Source organism: Zonotrichia leucophrys, chromosome 3, assembly GCF_028769735.1.
Source record: "Zonotrichia leucophrys gambelii isolate GWCS_2022_RI chromosome 3, RI_Zleu_2.0, whole genome shotgun sequence".
NCBI classification, from domain to species: Eukaryota; Metazoa; Chordata; class Aves; order Passeriformes; family Passerellidae; genus Zonotrichia; species Zonotrichia leucophrys.
In genome coordinates this window covers 28,506,361-28,518,379 of record NC_088172.1, presented here as the reverse complement: position 1 = coordinate 28,518,379, position 12,019 = coordinate 28,506,361, and the positions used below count along the sequence as shown (strand labels likewise).

Here is a 12,019-nt window from a genome sequence, read left to right as displayed (position 1 = left end):
TGTTGCAATCTCACTGTTCCACGCGGCCCAGAGGAATGACAGATTACTTGCCATGTCAGGGTGTGTCACTGTTCCCATCTCACTTGCTATCAGGGTATAACCTAAGAGAGAAGCATCTGGGAAATGTGGTACCTTCTGTTATCAGGCATAAAGAATAAACCTCATACTGCAGCAGTCTGAGCTGTGGCTGCATGATCAGGTCAGACTGGGTGCCTCTAAAACCACTGGGTTTTCAATGCCATTTTGAGAGTACAGAAGTGATGACAGAATGGCTGTGAAAGAGGTTAATCCCAAATAAATTATGATACTAAGAAGTGGAATGACAGGTCCCCTTGGGAACCTGAATGACCATGATAGCAAAGAATTGGGAGAGAAAGGCATGGATTTGAATAGGTGAATGCTCCATTTAAGCAACAGAAGAGGACAGATGGCTGATTCTAGCCCTTTGCTAACTCCAAGTGACTAAAATTAAACATATGTTAATAACACAAAAGAAAATTGTGTGAATTTGCCTGTTCCTTCAGACAAAGCATGTTTTACTGTGAACTGCACTACAGAAATACTCAGCCCCATCTCAATTTGGAAGTCAGAAAGCAACCAGAACTTGTAAACTCAGAATGTCTCTGTGTTATACTCTTTAAACTCATCTGCCAAGGCAGGAACCAGGCAAGACCCCTGGAATACAAGATTATTTCTTACATTTATGATATCAATTATCTTGGTACCCTGTGTTCTTCAAACACAGCATATCCTTTGTCTGGTAACCAATTTCAGGTTTGGTATCAGCTGGCTCCCCTGCACACCTCCATGAGGTGTCCCAGGCTCATACACAGAATGATGTATCCTCATCAGCCTGGAAAATCTGCCAAGTCCCTTCTAATCCTGTTCCTGCAAATATCTAGGGATCTTTAAATGCAGACTCAACAACTTGTCTCATTAACCTCTGCAGACAAAGTATATTTTCTCTATTCCCCTTTGTATGCACTATGAGTCACATGAGACTTTTGGGCACTAATACGTCAAAGTTCATGCTGCAATGGAGAAACAGCATCCAAATCTCTGCTGAGACTCCATTCAAGCACTGTCCTCACTGAGACAGTAAAGCCCCACGCGAGCTCATCACCACCCTGAATGCCTTCTGGCTGAAGGCAACTCATTTATCACATAGCCTCTATGTTTCCTTGTTTCCATTGTTATTTATCACTTAACTAATATTTGTCCTGGTGCAGGTTTTATTAGCACTATCCTATGCCAATTTGCAGAACACGCATAAAAAAAAAAAAAAAAAAGTCAAACTCTTCCTGTAGAACCGTTTCCTGCAGAAACTCACCAGGAATTTGACGAGGCAGTAAAAATCTCTCTTAAAGGTTCTTATTCGGCAGTAAGTACTTTAATACATGCTTCTAGGTGCTATAGAAATGTTAAATACAACCATTCAACTTACTGTAACAGACACACGTGGAAAAGAAATCACTCTTTTCCTTCTGCAGATCCTTCTATTAGCCATTCTCTCCCCTCACCACCAATTCTCAATTTTCTCTGTTGATTTACACACCATGAAACGATTCCTTTATGATTTCTGAGTTTGAGAATTTTACCTGGAGCTAACGCCATGCTAATTGCTTAGTAGTGCCATAAAATCTCATGTTTAGTTTTTTCACCATACCAGTGGAATGTACGAGACACTTTCGAGAAACACTCATTGATGGTCTGCAAAGCAGCTCCTGTTTGCTTTAGGAATCAGTAAAATAACAGACATGTTTTGTTTTAAGATCTATAAAGTGTCACAAACCTGAACCTGCCTGCTCAGCAGCCTGCCCCTTTTACGGATGGAAATGCCAAGACATCAGTACTTTGTAGCCATTCTGATTAAAACGTTTATTCCCGGTATTCCTGTGTCCCCATTTCTGGAAAAACTTGAGGGTGAAAACGGCTGTCTGTTCTTACCGTGCTAACAATTTCATTCTCTCAAAAAGCAGGACTGAACCCTACTGAAAAGTGCTATTTGTGCGCATGAAGCAGTGGGGGTGTGGATGGGAATAAAATTTAGACTTCAGATCCAGCTGCTGAAAAAATCTATTTCAATGGTATGTTAAATTCAGCTATTACTACACTACAAAATTCACAGCTCACTTAATCGTGTAATCCTAGCTCTACAAAAGTCTTTGTCTGGATCTGTGCCCAATATAAAGCCCCAAACCCTAGGGCCCACCGGCAACGTGCAGTCTTTGGGGGAAGAGGGGGGCAGAATAGCAGCCTTTCAAATCAGTTGTTTCCAGTGGTTTTGAACTGGGATGCTGATATTTCATACCGAAGAGCCACCCACATGCTGTGCTGCTGGACTCAAGCCCTCCCAGTGTGTCGGATGCAGGCAGGTTACCTGGGCTTTAACACCCCTTTATCAGCATACACCAGTCCCCTCCCCCGGCTTGTATTGCCAGGCTAATTTCTGCAGGCGAGCTTGCGACTTCAAATTTTTTTTTTTTTTTTTTCAGATCTAGATCCCTGCCTTTGTTTTCACAGAGGCTGTAGCAAAGCAGCTCACCCACCTAACAGGACAAATCCCTGGCCTGCCTTCCTTCTCCATGAAGGCCTGCACGGGTTCTGGCCCAGGCCCGGGCACCCAGCAGCGCTGAGGCCGAGGCGGCTGGGGGCGCTCTGAACAGGGCAAGACCCTCGGAAACTGCTAGAAGCACACTGAGGGACCTCTCCCCAGAGCACCAGAGCTGACCACGGCCATACCCCCAGCAGCTCCAGCTCCAGCCCAGCTGCCCCCGCCCTCCGCAGCCACCCTCCTTCCCCTCCGCCCCTCAGCACCGCCCCAGCCTCCCGCCCGCCGTAGCGGCTGGCGCGGCCGTTCCCCATTGGCTGCGGCGCTGCCGGGGCGCCGGCGCGGCCAATGCGCGGCGGCCACGGCGGGGCGCGTGGCGCAGGCGGGGCGGGGCACGCAGGCCGTGGCGGCGGCGGCGGTGGTGGCCGAGAGAGCGGGGCAGCCATGGGGGTGCGCGGCGTGGGCCGGCTGTGGTGGGGTAGGAGCCGTGAGGGCCTGGGGCGCGGTATGAGGGGGCGGCGGGACACGGCGGGACGCGGCTTCCCTTTCCCCGGCTTCGTGGGCCCCGTCGTGGAGGGAGGGAGCGGGGCCCGAGGCCGTGCGGCCGCTCCGCGGGGCGGCGGGCGGAGCGGAGAGCCTCCTGAAAGGGGGTTGTAAGCCAGGTGGGGATCGGCCTCTTCTCCCAGGCAGCTTGGAGTAGGACTAGAGGATATAGTCTTAAGGTGCGCCAGGGGGGTTTTAGATTGGACATTAGGATGAATTACGAATTTCCTCACCCGTAGGGTGATTAGCTGTTAGAACGGGCTGCCCGGGGCGGTGGTGAAGTCACCGTCTCTGTGTTTAAGGGAAGACTGGACGCGACACTCAGTGCCCTGGTCTGTTTGGCATGGGGGTGATCGGCCAGGGCTGGACCTGATCTCAGAGTGCTTCCCCAGCCCCACTGATTGTGTGGGGGCAGCGCTCGCAGCCGCGGTCCGGCTGTGGCTGGTCTGTGCCGCGGGGGCGGGGGATTGCTCGGTGCCTTAAAGAAGCGCATGTAGAGAGAGCCTAAAGATACCAGCAGAAAAAAAAAAAAAGCCCACAAAAACCCAAACAAAATCCAAGAAAAGAAAACGATGGTTATCTCTCACCCTAATCAAAGACTGTCTTTGATTTGAGTGATTTGAGTAAGCGGCGGTGTCGTGCGTGCCTGGCTGCCCTGCCTCGCGATCTGGTGCTTTGAGGGCAACAAGAGAGCGATGGCCGAGGTCAAACGGAGGAGTCGATGGGGGCTGGTGTTCCCATCCCCTGCCCCTGCTGCCGCCTCTTGTCTGCCGGAGGAATCGGTAGACGATTCCCACTCGGGCCCTTCCAAGGAAGCGCCGGAGGTGCCGGGAGCTCTGCTCTGCTCTGCTCGCACGTGTGCGGGGATGCGGGGCCCGGCACACCGAGCGCTGCTGCAGGAGGGGGTCATTGTAGCCGGAACTTCGCAGAATCTTCATCATCATCCCGTGTCAGAAGTTTTTTTTTATAATAGATCTCCTGACTTGCAACTTTACTGTTCAGTTAGGACTAGTAATACCAGCATGGAGCTGCCTTAGCTGGTTTATTGATGCTTTTGTCTGTGTTATTTGCTTACATTAGAAAACGACTTCTGTAGTCAGAGTATCTATTTCTTTTTTCCTTAATAACAAGGACAGATTTGCATTTATCTGGCTTGATGCTTATAGGAAAATGATCTTTTTCTTTGCATGAAGTTGAATTAAACCTTGACTATTTCACTATAGAAAGGAAAGTTATGCCATCAGTTCATGACTCATAGTTTGAAAAATGATGCAGTGACAGGGGACTAGGTGAATTTCACCATGTACCTTCTTTTGTGAGTTCTCTTTAGCAGGTATATTTTTTATATATATATATCTTTCAAGGGACAGCGGAGTGAATTCTGTCTTTTGAATGTATTCTGCCAGAGATCACCCAAAAGGTGAAGCAAGAATATGCTGATTTCAGTTTAATGGTATCATTCTGTCTAGAGGAGGTTTTTTCTCTTGAGAGTGACTGTAACATTCAAGAAGCTTTATCCATCCTTTTTTTCTTACTCTACCCCAGCAGCAGCTGCTGCTGTAGGTCATGGTAACATGCTGTGACAGCTCCAGATTTCCCTGGAAGTCAGTTTTTCAATGCTGATGAAATGCTGCTTATGTATGGGCGTACTGAAGGGGCATAGCCAATCTAACACATACATCTGGTGGTGGAAACAGATTTTGATCACCCCAAAAGAAAAGGGTTGGGTCCTCGTGCTAAAGAAACCATTAGGATGGGGTAGTGGTGCAGTGGAGAGGGGACTGGTTTATAGTGGCAATTCAGTCCTGATCTCTGCTTGAGTAACCTGGAAGATGTTAGTTCAGCCAGCTTCACTCTCCTGCAGAATAGGGGTAATGACACTGGCTTTTGTTGGGTGGGACTGTTAAAGTACAGGTGATGCTGTGCAGTCTTTATAACGTGCTGTAGAGTTCCTGCATCACTGACCTGTTTTTCTCTCTTGTTGAGTCTTGAGAGAGGATCTGCAGCTTCCCATTCAAGTTGTTAACCACTTGCAGCAAAGCTTTATGTCTGGTTCTAACTTCAGTGTCTGAGCTCTTACTCTGTACAGTCTTTCAGGGATTAAGAAAAGTTTTTTGCTGGGTGGATTTTGTTACAGAAACACTTGTCATTTCTCAGTCTCCCTGGCTAGGAAGAAGGAAGGATTATGAGGTTTTATGCACAAAGTCTCAAGCAATAGTAAGTTCCAGAAATTCTCAGAAGTACAAAGCCATAAGAGAAAGCAATTTCCTTCTATCTTTTAATGTTTTGGGTTTTTTTAGCATTCTCAGGATGCTTGAGTTGGTAACCAGAGAGATTTAGCTGTTATTCTCCAGTCTGTTCCTAAAGACATAAATCAATGGTAGACTAAGATCCTCATGAGCAAGAATGATGCACTACCAGTGCATCAAGTGCTGGTCCTAAAATCACTGTAACTGTGCCAAGCCTAGTTGGGACAGTCCTGCATGATGTGATCCTATAAAAGATGTGTTTGAGTACCTGCTGTGCAAGAGGTTTGAACAATTGGCTTAGGAGTCTGTATAAGAACTGAAAGAAAACATAGCTGATGGTGGTCTGGTGCCAGCAGGAGTTAGGGTAGCTTTGATACAAGTCTCTCTGGGGAGCCATAGCAGGAGTGGTGTAACTCCAGCTAGCTTTAGGCACAGACCCTACTTTACATGATCCTGTGGAATCATATTTTAAGCAAGGAGGGAGAGCATCTATCTTGCCTTAACTTCCTTTTTGATCTGGTCTAACTGGAATCCCTTCGCACCACTGCTGATTTGCAAAGATGGGGAGATGTTTTAGCCATGGCAACAGGGGAGTCATAAACGTTCAACAGGACTGCTGATGTCTTTGCTTTTCGTTGTAGGCACGGTGAGCTGCACTTTGTTCCTGGCAGTTAACAGCTTATATTCAGCAAGTGATGATGTGATAGAGCTCACACCAGCTAACTTCAACAAGGAGGTCATTCAGAGTGAGAGCCTGTGGCTCGTGGAGTTCTATGCCCCATGGTAAGAACTGCAGCTGTGTACTTGCTTGCTCCTGTGACAGAGAAGCAGCACAGGAATGTGCTGCTGATAGCTCTAGGTTTCATTCAGTTGTTGGCCACACAGTTGTCAGTTTGATGGCCTCATGACTAGCAAAATAGCTGTACTTGGGATTCGTCCTTTAAATTATATTCATGAGGGGAAAAGGCAGGATTTGGCATTTCAAGTTTGCAAATAAAACCTAGTAGCAAAACCTAGGCCATTTTTCTACTTGATTTATTCTGGTTAAATTAGTATTAAAAATGACTGATTAAAGTGCAGTAGGTAAGTGAGAAAGTTCCTCACTTCTGTGTTTCTGATCCTAATTCTGATGTGAAAGCACAGATCTGAATTCACACTTCAAATTTCCAATTTCCATTTAAAACTACTGGCTTTGTACATCTTAATTTAGCATCCCTCTTTGTCTTCTTTCTGCTCAGGTCCAGAGTATGGAGTCTCTATTTCATTTAAATTCTGGTTATACATATGTTCCATCTTTGTACAAATCCTCTGTGATATTGCCATCCAAAGCTCCACGTTCTGGAGAAAATGGCCTTTTGTTGGGACAGCTTGACTCTGGACCAAGAGGTTTAGGGAAAGCTTTGCTGTGCCTCTTGTAGTGTTGCTGCAGTCTATATAATGTGGAGGTTTTTCTTCAGAAGCCTGAGTGATGATTTGATCTTGTGGCACAGGCTCTTTTCCTCTTCATGAGTAAATCCTCAGTATCCTACAGTTTGCTGTAACTGTGAAATAGTTGTCAGATCTGAACGACATTTATCGTTTTTTGTTTGTTTGTTCTTTCTAAAAGGTGCGGTCACTGTCAACGGCTAACTCCTGAGTGGAAGAAAGCAGCAACAGCTTTAAAAGTAAGTTTAGCCTTTCAGGTGTGCTTGTGGAAGTGTATTGAAGAGAATTTGGCTGTTTGACATCTGGATTGGGAATGTGGAGGGGTTTGGTCCTTATAGCCATTAACACTTTAATCATTCTTGTCTAGCCAGAAAAGTGTTATTCAGGAACCTGGAAACTCGGAATTTTTGTTTTGTTTGGTTTGTTGTATCCTTTTTAAAAAAAGCCATTGAATTGTTGAGGAAGAAAGCCAGTTTTGTCCCTGTGAATTCTCATTATTATTCTTGAGGACTGAAAACAGCTTTGTAAGCCATTGGTGTTGACTGTTTTTTTTAATTACAGAAAAATTAGTCATGTTGTGATTAGCTGAACCCTTGCCTAGGTGAAATACGTATATTCTCCTTCATAGAAAACCACAAAAAAAAAAAAAACCCAACTAAATAGTGGCCCAAACAATTTAAAATTTATTTTGTCATGCTGAAGAAAGAAATGGACATTTATAGTGTTCTGTAGTTTAATGCTCATGGGGTAAAATACCTCTCTTCTGTTGCAGTCCTAGTAACTGCCCCTCTCTCTTCCCTTCCCTTGTGTCCCCAGCAGGCAAAAGGTGTTAAATTGCTGTAGAAGTCTTGGGTGTCATTTTTTGGTTTTTTTCTGCAGGGTGTAGTGAAAGTGGGTGCAGTAGATGCAGATAAACATCAGTCCTTGGGTGGACAATATGGAGTCAGAGGGTTTCCAACTATCAAGATATTTGGAGCCAACAAAAACAAAGCAGAGGATTATCAGGGTAAATGTGATGAATTTTTAGATGTTGCATGCCTAAAACCTTCCCTGAATGCAGTAATCATGGTAGCTGTTAATGCTGTGTTGAGTGGTTTTTCCTTCCTGTCTAGTGCTTGTAGTAATGGAGAAACAGATGGGTGGGAGTGGTTTGACCCAACTGTGTGTCTTAGCATTGTCTAACAGTCCCACCTGCAGTTCATAGTTGTTGGATCTTGATAGGGAGTTTCAAGGAATTATTCCTTTCTTCCTGTTTATTTGGAGCTTGCCATAGAGTCATTCCTCATAAGAAAAGCCAGGTAATAAAAAGGTGTAGTGAAATCTGTCTTGCTGCTTGTGTTTTTAAGTCAGATGTCCCACCACTAGTACTGTATCACTCATAGCCTAGTCCTGCTTTTCCTGAAAGACCATTAGGGTGAGGGAGGATTAAGTTTGTAATTAAGTTAGGAGCACACCTTAAACTGGCCTTTTGATGGTTTGATCATTTATTTTGCTGCACTGCAGGTGGCAGGACAAGCGACGCTATCGTTGAGGCGGCTCTAAGTGCTCTTCGGTCCCTGGTGAAAGAACGTCTTAGTGGCAGAAGTGGAGGATACAGTTCTGGAAGACAGGTATTTGAGGGAATGTGTGTTTGTTTTTCAGCTGGAGAGCTGTCTTGTAGAGGACATCAGTGCTCCAAACTCAGTCACAGAATTGGAAGAGATGTCTGGAGTTTAATCCAGTCCAGGTGCCCTGCTCAGTGCAGGGCTAGCTGGAGCAGATTGCTCAGTCTCTGTCTCCTAAAGTTGTATCTCCAAGAACTGAGACCCCAAATGGACTGTGTTCTCTGGGCTACCTCTTCCAGTGTTTGACCGTGTTCACAGTAGAAATCTTTCCTCTTATGTTTTAGGTTACAAAATCATAGAATGATATTTCTTATTTTTCACCTTTGTCACTTTTGTCTCCTGTTGCAGCAAAGAGCCTGCCTTTGTTTTCTTTACTCTCCTGCACACTCTCATCCACACATCAGATGCTCAAAGCCTTTAATCAGCTCTGACCATTGGCTGGACTTGCTCCAGTGTGTGCATGCCTGTTCTGTGGGGGAGCCTAGAACTAGACACAGCACTCCAGCTGTTTCACATTGTGCTGAGCAGAAGATTGCCTCCTCAGACATTCTGGCAACTCTCTGCCTAGTGCAGCTCAGGAGGCTGTTGACCACCTTTGCCACAGGATTGCAGTGCTGGCTCATGTTCAGCTTGCCCACCAGGGCACTTAGTTTCTCTTTGAAAAGTTGCTTTCCAGCTAGTCAGTTCTCAGTGCATACTGGTATAGGGGGCTGTTACTCTCTGGGTGCATCTCCTTTTGAACTTTGGGGTTCCTGTTAGCCCCATTCTCCAGGTGGTTTAGGTACCATTTGCCTAATCCTAATCTAAATTAGACAGATTAAGTTTTTTAACTTGGTAGTGTTTTTCTGAAGTTGGCTTGCTGGATTTCTTCCTGAAGGTAAATTGAAACGCTTCCAGCTTCTACTGCTATTTCTGAGTTGGGGTGCAAATACATTCTCACATCCTCAGGGTGGCCACACAGAAGACCTGGGTAGACTGTGCCCTGTAGTGTGTATCACACTCCCACTTGTTTGTTTTGCCTGGAAACCATGACTTGGTTCCAGATGGCGTTGGGCGTTGGAGAGCACTTTATTCATGGACAGATCAGTGCATGAAGAACTGAAAAAGTGTTCCCCCATCTTCTTGGTAGTCTGCTTGACGTGATTTCTCTTTTTTCAAGAGAAGGTTCATTTGCTGTGTCTTGAAAATGCTGTGGGGAGTAGGCTGTGTGTACTGCCAGTTCTAAAAAAGGAAAGTTGTATGACCTAACACTGCCTGTTTTGTATCTTGCTCAAATAAAGATCATTTGGTTCAATGTGACACACACACACACAGGAGCTGGCCTGTGTGGGAGACCAGTTTTGGTTACTTCTTATGCGAGGGTCTGTTTGTTTCTTACAGAGCCGGGAGAGCGGAGGTGGAGATAAGAAGGATGTGATTGAGCTGACTGATGACAGCTTTGATAAGAATGTCATAAATAGCGACGATGTATGGATGGTGGAGTTTTATGCCCCATGGTGTGGGCACTGCAAAAAGTAAATGAGGTTTTACTTTAACAATTCAGTTCCTGTTAGTGCCTGTTTTGTGTAATACCCTTAATCCCTTAAAAGAGACCTTGCATCTCTGGTATACCAGAAGTGAGTTTTTTTGGAAAGTGATCTAACAAAAATTTGTGGGCGTCTGATTAGGGTCCCTTCATGCTGCTCTGGCTGCACTCCTCCTTAGCAGTAAAATTCCCAGTTATCAGTAGAAATAAGACCTGGAAGTTTTATTAAACTTTTAATTCCTTCAGATGAAGAACATCAGTCTTGTTTGGATAACCCTCTTAGCTGTCATTCGCAGCAAGAGACTTTTTTTCTTCAGTAAAACATTCTGCATAATGTTGAAGTGTGGTATACCTTTGCTAGCTCTGAGAGAGCTTAGGGCACTTGTACTCTGTTTTTCAGCCTGGAGCCAGAATGGGCAGCTGCTGCCACTGAAGTGAAGGAACAAACTAAAGGAAAAGTAAAACTGGCTGCAGTAGATGCAACAGTCAATCAGATGCTGGCAAGCCGATATGGGGTGAGTGTGCTCTGCAGTGGTTACAATTTCCTTTCCATCTCTACCAAATCAGATTTCTCTTCAATCCTTACTGAACTGTTCTTTAGTCTGGTACTACTTCAATGTTTGTGCCAAAAATAACTGACAAATTCAGTTTGTTTCCCACAAATAATTAATGAATGATAAATAAATGGAGAAGGAGGAAAAGAATTATTCTGGATGTTGCTGAGGAGAAAGGCTGTTTATTTCCATAACATCTTGTATACCTTTATCATCTGGAGTGAGAGGTCTCTTTCTTGAGACTGTAGATTGGTTGGGCATCTCTGGAACCCATGAAGCCAATTATCAGGGATCACTCTGACAACATCAGCTGCCCAGATCAGGTGTGTTGCTCACCAAAAGAGAGTGGATACTCTTGAAATTTTAGTACAGTCCATGGAGCTTACAGTGTACTGCATAGTTTCCCTCTAAGTGCACGTGGCTGACAGCATAGAGGGAGCACTGAGCAAGATTTACTGGAAGTGTAGCTGAAGGAGCTTAAGGTCCACTTATTGCCATGTAGGCCCAGTGTTGTCCACCCCCAGATAAATCAGAAAATCAATGTTTAATAAATATCAAGGTAAAGATAGTCCTCATGGTGCTTAAATCTGCAGTGCTTGGTGCATCTAAATTGAGGTAAAACCATTGCTGAGTCATCAGGCCAAAACCCCAAACAGCATTTTATTGTACATTCACCTTGTTTTGAATTGTTGCAAAGCAGGTAGGAAGCTACAAAATTCAAGTTGAGTCAGAATATGTGAGACTCGATACACGAAGATGTTGAATCTCCTCCTTTGCTCTTAGTTTAGAGGACATCAGACAAGCAGATAATTTCTACCATAAATATTCAGGTGTATTTGAGCTGATGGTTTAAACTTGTCTTGCAGATTCGTGGATTTCCCACCATTAAAATCTTCCAGAAAGGAGAAGACCCTGTTGATTATGATGGTGGGAGAACTAGATCTGATATCATTTCTCGTGCTCTGGATCTGTTTTCTGATAATGCACCACCACCTGAGCTCCTGGAGGTACCTATACATCATTTTCTCAAATTTCTTTTCCATCATACTCTTGGCAGCAGTTTTTACTGGTCTATATGAACGCTAAATAAAACTGCCTAAGTGTGGTGCTTCTGCACTGTTTTGCCCCAGAAATTAAAGGATGACAAGCTTTGAGTAACAAAAGGCTGAATGCTCATTTCTACCATCAATTTGTTGTTGTCTGGAAGATGGTCAGAATTGATACAGTGAAGGCATTGACAGGATGGTGCCAGGGTGTCTGAATCTGCTCTTGAGGAATGAGTGAAAAAGTTGAGTTCTGTTCCCCATCTCTTTCCTTACAATAATAGGGCAGAGCCTTGCCATGTGCTCTTTAGGAGATGCATGATGGGTAGTTTTGCTTGTTGTCCAAAAAACTTCACCCTCTGTCAGGCGGCTTCTTTTTTCAGCTTGCTGTTGGCAGACTTGAAATGGTGATCGCTCGTCTCCAAAGTGAGGTGCACGCAAGACAGTCAGTTGGGATGCAGGAAGGAAAAAACAAAAAAATATCTGTACTATTAGTAAAGATGTTTTTATATGGTGCTTATTTCA

At 44.7% G+C, this 12,019-nt stretch overlaps 1 protein-coding gene across 1 annotated transcript in view; it reads left to right on the top strand.

Annotated features, from left to right (window-relative positions):
- The first annotated feature begins 2,945 nt into the window (after positions 1–2,945).
- Positions 2,946–12,019, top strand: part of PDIA6 (protein disulfide isomerase family A member 6) — a 16,108-nt gene continuing 7,034 nt past the window's right edge. Inside the window, exons 1-8 of the mRNA XM_064707719.1 lie at positions 2,946–3,029; positions 5,985–6,126; positions 6,950–7,007; positions 7,648–7,774; positions 8,272–8,378; positions 9,753–9,886; positions 10,298–10,412; positions 11,318–11,458. Of these exons, the coding sequence (XP_064563789.1) occupies positions 2,996–3,029; positions 5,985–6,126; positions 6,950–7,007; positions 7,648–7,774; positions 8,272–8,378; positions 9,753–9,886; positions 10,298–10,412; positions 11,318–11,458 (858 nt within the window). The 5' untranslated portion in view covers positions 2,946–2,995. The remainder of the gene's footprint in view (positions 3,030–5,984; positions 6,127–6,949; positions 7,008–7,647; positions 7,775–8,271; positions 8,379–9,752; positions 9,887–10,297; positions 10,413–11,317; positions 11,459–12,019) is intronic.